This window comes from Rhinolophus sinicus, chromosome 3, assembly GCF_057876585.1.
Source record: "Rhinolophus sinicus isolate RSI-liver-muscle chromosome 3, RSI-T2T, whole genome shotgun sequence".
In the NCBI taxonomy this organism is placed as follows: Eukaryota; Metazoa; Chordata; class Mammalia; order Chiroptera; family Rhinolophidae; genus Rhinolophus; species Rhinolophus sinicus.
The window spans coordinates 167793830-167800868 of NC_142503.1; the positions used below are offsets into that span (position 1 = coordinate 167793830).

Genomic DNA, 7039 nt, shown 5'->3' on the forward strand with positions numbered 1-7039 from the left:
TCCTGCAGAGGGTGGCATTTCTCCATGGCCCAAGACGTGGAGAATAAACACCCTAGTGACTTAAATAAACACCAACTTAATGATCCAAAACACTAACAAGGGAGACTGGGACCCTGAGCTCCCAATCCAAATGATGGTCTCCGAGCGGCTGTGTGCACATCTGTCCATCACTGAGGGGAAAAATTACTTTATAAGTAAAAGTGACTACAGTTAAGTACAGTGACCCTTTCTCCCTTGAACTCAGTCAAATCCATTTGACATTAAAAAAAACAAAACCTCATAATAATAAGGCCTTAACTCCCCCCCCCCCAACTCAGTCTCTTAGATCAGGACAGGAAAGATAGGAAAAAGTAAGAAAAAAGAAATTATTATATTAATGGTACCACGGATAGGGAAAAATCAAAATTATGAAACTGTCATGTCAGAAAATAAATAGACTCTCTCTGGGGAACAATATTTTACAAAGCACAAGCAAGCCAATCCTGTTATCCTGAGTAGAATTTTAATAAATAATGCCATTTGTTTCACTAATTTTAAAAGCTAAATACAAAGATACATCATTTTTGCCCCAGGCAAAAATAATATGGAGCCTACTTGATTACTGGGATTTTTCTGAACTACCCGGCAGCACTGCAAAGAGCTCCTATCCTGCTGGTCTGCTTTCTATTTGTACAGGTTAATTCACAAAGTTGCTATCCTCATTCAAGTTTCCTCCCTTTTTTTCCTAAGCAGATAAATCATTTTACTTTCACAGTCTTGTCAAACTTGTTAATACAAAATAGCTGGCTTAACATATGAATGCTGTGGAGAAGAGCCAGTGGTAAACAAAACTGCATATCTAAATAACAAAAAAATAAATAAATATCCCAAAGCTATTTTTTTTTCTGTCATATAATTAACTCAGTCACCATTCTTGGTTCAGGTGATGGCCTTTAAAGTACCCTGCAATTCATAACCACCGTTAAGTAGGAAAGCAACAAAACTATTCATTAAAAAGAAAAAAAAATAGGGCCCAATGACAGCAATACACAACTCATCTTTCAGAAACAGAATCGTACTCCTGGTGTTCTACTAAGTTTTAATTTAGACTGGTTTAGGTACAATAGAAAAGAAACCTGAAAACACATGCTGTTTTAGTAACAAATACCAGGTTGCCAGATTTGTCGCAAATTTCTTGCAAGCTAGAAACTGGGAACAGGAGAAACCCTTAACAGGAGTAGGGTACAGATATGAAAGCTTCGAGGGCGTGAGAAGAAATAGCATTCAGGAAAGTGTTTCTTCACATTGGTACATTTTTAAAGTTTGCCATAAAAAAACCCAAGAAAACAAACAACAACCAAAAAACCCCACTAAATTTGACAAAAATAGTTGTATTACTAATGGTCAATTCTATCTCTAACTGCCTCACAGAGAGCGCATTAAGACATTTAGGCACTTGTTTTCCCCCTAATACTGTTCTTTTATTTTAACCTACATAAAGTTGTTTAACACTAAATATGAAAAAATGTAAACTTAATTTTCCCCTTCAAAAAAAAGTTATAAGATTGTATTTTTCCTATTCACCTTAATAATGCAATCATTTCCTCCCAGGCTGGAGGCTCTTATTTTCACTATTTTGCTCTCTCTCTCTCTCTCTCTCTCTCTCTCTCTCTCTTTCTCTCATTTTCCTTTTCCCCTTCCCAAAAGATTTTTCCATAAATAAATTAAAAAGAAATAATTAAAATCCAGTTGATTTGTAATTCCCATTCATTGCAAAAAAAAACAAAAAACCAAAGGGCTACTGAAGCAGGCACATGGGTTGCCCAAAACCAAGACTGGGTGACTGGGTGTTTTTGTTTGTTTGGGTTTTTTTTTTTCCTTTTTCCTTATCTCTGCACTGGGAGGGGAAATGCAAAAGTGGAAAGAGTCAGAGAGAAGAAGGTGACTAAGCTTGGAATCGCTGTTGGTTTTGAATTTTATAAAGATATTTGTGGAAGTCCACCGTTCCTTTATGCGCAAAGAACCCCAGAAACAAGCTGCAAAAATGTTCCTGATTTCTATTTACAAGTGTCTCTAGTTGCTGCTTTAAAGCCCCAGTCCCTCCCCATTTAGGACCCCAAGTCCACCAGACTGGAGGTGAGTGGGCCCAGCAAGGAGTCCTGGAGCTGATGCTGGTGGGCTTGCAGGCCATGGCTGGGCTGCGAGGCCGTTAAGCCAGGGAGAGAATAGTTTGAGCTCCTGGCGTGCCCCATATTGCCCTGCAGCAGAAGGACCGAGTTCTGGTCTGGGCTTTGGGGAGGTGAGAATTCTTCTTCTGAGCTGGACATGAGCGGCTTGCCCCCTTCCAGAGGAGAGAGTTGATTCTGCTTGTTGGAGGAGGAGTTATTGTTTTCGGTGTTCTCCCTAAGAAATAGAGGACAACACCATATGGTTAAAAAAAAAAAGTAAGTTAAAAAAAAGTGTGAGATGGAGGGAGGGGAGCTGCAAGGAGTAAAGGGCCATTGTGCAATTAGTCATCCACCCAAATGGAGGGGCTCTGCCCTCCCACCCATCCCCAACGGTCCTGAGAAGTGAAGAGACTGAGGAGACTGGAGAAATAGGGAGCTATAGGACAGAGCTCCTGGGAGCAAGGTCCCTACCTTTTCCAGATTTTAGAAAGCCAGAGCAGCAGGGCTTATTTGAAACACACATATTTTTCATTTTTCTCCAAACAATTATTTTAAAATACCTATCAAACTAGTACCACGTGTAGAAGTAACTAAGTTTGAAAATCTTCCAACAAATGATTGTTGGTGATGAAGAAAATGAACACAGGACAAATAGTGCCCAATACATACTGGTTTGGGGTGAATCAAGTCAATTGTCTTGTTCCCATCTGAGGAAACACTTAAACGTCGAGTTTCCCTGCCCCTGCCCCGAGGTTGTGGTTTCAGAGATACAGGACAGGTCATGGGAAGTGGTGTCCAGAGCGGCCCAGTGACCTGAGTAAACACAGGGAGCGCAGCCAGTCTCTCCGATTTCATCAAGGAGTGGGCCCTCGGGCCTGGCTTGTAGGACCGCCGTTTTGTAATTAAAGTCTAACTGGAACCGTACTGTCCCAGTCCCCGTGTTACTCACTTAATCCTTAGTCCCTCACGTCCCCCTTTCAAACTCCCCACGGACATCCACACCAGCGCACCGTTCCCCGCAGGGAAACTTCTCGCCCGGGAACAGCCTGTGAACCCGCACCTGGTGCCGGGGCGTCAGTCCCGGCTTTGGGTGCTGGTAACCTTCAGGATTTGGAATCCCTCGCTGCTTTCGCCTTCGTAGTGCTCGCCTGTCCTCCCCACCGGGAGAGCCTGCCTGTCTCCCCCTTTCTCTCCCCTTCTCTCCCAGTCTCTCCCAGAAAGCCCTTTTCAGCTGAATGTATCCAGGTTCTGTGCTTTTCCACCCAAAATGGAACGCGGAGGCGACATTTTCAGCCCCCCAGGCTCGGAAGCGAACAAAGGAAATCCAGCCGGCTCGGCGCTCAGGTTTCCCCCAAACTCTTCGGCTTCCCGGAGCGCTCTCCCTGACGCTACCACTGCCGCCCCCACGCTCTTCCGAATCTCGGTCGGAAACTCTACAGCGAACGGATGGAGCGGGGCCAGGTGGCCGCGGGTGTCAACGCGAGGAGGGCGGAGGCACAGATAGGTTTTTAAAATATTGCCTTCTGAGCTCTAAGGCTTGGAGAGAAGCCTGCGATTTGAGACCCCTGACTCGTCCAGCGCGGCGGCGCGGACAACCAGACGGACTGGCTGCCGCGCCCGGCTACGCGCGAGGAGTCCCGGAGAGAAGCAATCCTTTCTGGGCTTGGGGCACCGGGAAGTAAACGCAGCGCCATCTCTCCCAAAGCTCTCTTTTCTGTGGATTTTTGAAAGACTTCTTTTGTAAGGCTAGTGCGGAACGAAGCGACGACCTCTCGCCCAAAAGACTAGCAGGAGAGCGCGAGTAAAGCACGGGCGGCAGTGGGGACAGAGCAGATGTCTCAGGCCAGTTCCACCGCTCCGGCGAGCAAGAGGAGAGAGGTTCGCGACCCTCAGCCCCCACTGAACCCCTTTCCTCGCGTTACCAATCAACACTTCCCTTCTAGTTGATCTAGAAACTCACTCTCCAACCCCCACTCCTAGCCCAGCCAGCCAAAGAGGCATGAAAAACAAACCTAGCGCCAATATTTCCCGACACTCACAACCCAAGAAGCCCACGCGCGGGCGCTCAAATCAAACGAGATCCCATCCCTAGCTAGCCATCTCAGAGTTCATGAACTTTTGCTGCAGTGCCGCGGAGGACCGGGCGCCGCCCGGCGGACGGGCTCCAGCAGGCGGTGAGGACGCGGTGGCGAGTGCCTGCGGGGGCGGAAAAGGGCGGAGGGAAAAGGAAGACATCTCCGGGTCGCCCCAGCAGCGGGAAGCACGCCGCGTACCTTTCCTTGGCCTCGGCAGCTCGGTCTCTTTGCCTCCGGTTCTTAAACCAATTGCTGACTTGGGTGGTGGTGAGGCCGGTGGCCTCGGCCAGCTCCCGCTTCTCACGCGGCGAGGGATAAGGGTTATGCGCGTACCACTCCCGCAGCACGCCCCGCGACTTCTCCTTGAAGCAGTAGCTGGTCTCTTCGCCGTCCCAGATAGTGCGCGGCAGCGGGAATTTTCGGCGCACCCGATATTTGCCCACCGCACCCAGGGGCCGGCCGCGCAGCTTTTCGGCCTCCACGTAGTGAGCCTTCAGCCACAGTTGCTGAAGCTTTGGATGGTTGTGAGGCGAGAACTGGTGGCTCTCCAGGATCTTGTAGAGTTCGCGGAAGTTACCGCGGTGGAAGGCGACCACGGCCTTGGCCTTGAGCACGCTCTCGTTCTTGTGCAGGTGGTCGCAGGCGGGCAGCGACCACAGAAACCTGCCTAGGCGCTCCAGGTTCCCGCCTTGCTGCAGAACCTCGCACACACATGCCACTTGCTCTTGCGTAAAGCCGAACGATGGCAGCATCGACATGGCTGGGGCCTGCCGAGGCGCACTGCCCGGACGCACGCGGCAGGGAGCAGAGCCGAAAAAGCAAGGGGCGGCGGCAGCGGGGAGGGGGGCGCGGCTGCTCCTAACCCCCTCCCTAGGCTTTCCCTAGTCGAAAAAGCAACTCGAGATTTGGGGATGGACGGCCCAGGAAGAAGAGGAGGAGTACTGGGGCACACGCAGGACACAGAGCAGCCGGCTCACTCCGCAGTCTTTCGGGCCTCGCTGGCTCCAGCCTCCCGCCGGGTGGATGCTGCTCGTTGCCGGGGAACTTGGTTTCTGTTCTCTCCGCAGCTGCCTTAAAGCGCGCAGCGTCCCTGGCGCGCTGATTGGCTGCGGGCGGCGCCTATCCCTGGCAGGCCAGCCCGCGCGCCGCCGGGCCGGGCCGCGAGGCTGCGCCGCCCTGCGCGGGGAGGGCAAGGCTGTGGAGTGGGGGATTGGGAGTGGTGAGAGAAGAAGGACCCGGAGAGGTGGGAAGCGAGGTGGAGGGCGGGGAGGGGGGTTAGGAGGGAGCCTAACTGCCCGGGGGCGGGAGTGGGTGAGCGCGTCAGGACCCTGCAACGTGAGCCCCCTCTCCAGTGTCACCTAAGGGCAGCCGCGCACATCTCTACGCAAATCAATGACTCCAGACCTTCTAATTCCCTTCCTCTCCCTCTGTACCCCTGTCCCTGTCCCTTGCAGACTTGCCCTTTCCCGGTGAGCTCATATTTAATTACCTTAATGTTGGAATGAATAAATAATGGATTGATGAATAGCTTATGGGACGAGATAAATAATACAAGAGCAGACTAGAGCTTCAAGCTGCAGCCGCTGGAAAAGTGGCTTCTCTCCGGGCTGGCTTCAGCTCCAAACTTAATTTCCTCCTCCCTTCTCCACCCACCCCCCCTCACGCCCATACCGCCCTCCAAAGGGCATGTGTACTCCCAGCTGGATAGCGCTTCCCTCATTCTCAGAAGCCCATGACTATTTAGGACTACGTGAAGAGCTGCTTAGAACGCATTGAGGAGCGGAGGGTTCATTTGTGATTTGGCATCTTAATGTTCTATGGTTTAAGCGTGAAGTCTATTGGACTCAGTTTCCCTATCTGCGCGGTTGCGTTTTCCAAGGCCACTTCTGCTACTGCGGAATGCCAAGAAGCTTTATTTGCTATTAGCAAAAATGCTTTGGGAACCTCGTACGAAAGACGCTGGATGGGTGTAAATTAAATAAAACTGTCCCGCTCCAATAGCCGTCCGGTTGTAATATAATCTTTGTCCTACTCTGAGAGGGACACTTCCCTCAAAGCGAGGACGGCAGCGGCTCCAAGATTAAATAAAGAGGTGTGTGTGTGTGTGTGTGTGTGTGTGTGTGTGTGTGTGTGTGTGTGTGTGTGTAGATTACAATGCTGGCCTATTTCACTGCCAGGGAATGAGAGATGTCCTGCAATTTCAGTCCCATCATCTCCTACTTCGTGTATGTGTGGAGAGTGCTTAGTAAAACTGCACAAACAAATGAAGCTCTAATTATCTTAAGCCTCATTTGCACACCTTGTTCCAAAGCAATTACTAAAAAGATTTTGAAAACAATTAGTGTCTATAAACAAAGATCATCTATTGTCAGTAGCTGAGACTGGTAGAAGATAAGAACAATGCGTTGAGATAAGGAGAGCCGAATGGTGGAAGGAGAGTGACTTTATGACTATACTTATCTCTGATTAGATAAGTTCAAAACAGAATTGTAAGTACACTTCAAAAACGCTTTTGATTTAAATGCACCCTCTTAGTGAATGCAAAGAACAAACTCTAGGCTCTTTAAACTTGCTTGTCTTCTTTAAATATGTTTTGATTCCATCAGCCCGAGCCTAGCTCCACATAACCCTTTGCATATTGAGACATAAGTGGGAGAATAAGAAGCACTGTGTGGGTTTCCCCTTGTATTATTTATATGGTTTTAAAATAATGCACCCAGTCCAGTGTACCCTGCAATGTACATTTTAAACTCATGAAGGGTTTCCACCTCCTGGCTGCCTCTCCAGAGATTCCAAGTAGAGGGAAGCTGCTTCTCT

At 49.2% G+C, this 7039-nt stretch overlaps 1 protein-coding gene across 1 annotated transcript; it reads right to left on the reverse strand.

Moving 5' to 3' along the window:
* Positions 1-1061: 1061 nt before the first annotated feature.
* Positions 1062-5456, reverse strand: SIX1 (SIX homeobox 1). The gene is made up of 2 exons (XM_019750789.3): positions 4421-5456; positions 1062-2382 (listed from the first exon to the last, which is right to left on the reverse strand). Exons 1-2 carry the CDS (start codon positions 4978-4980, stop codon positions 2088-2090), a joined length of 855 nt encoding a protein of 284 aa, XP_019606348.1. The 5' UTR covers positions 4981-5456; the 3' UTR covers positions 1062-2087.
* Between the last annotated feature and the right edge of the window lie 1583 nt (positions 5457-7039).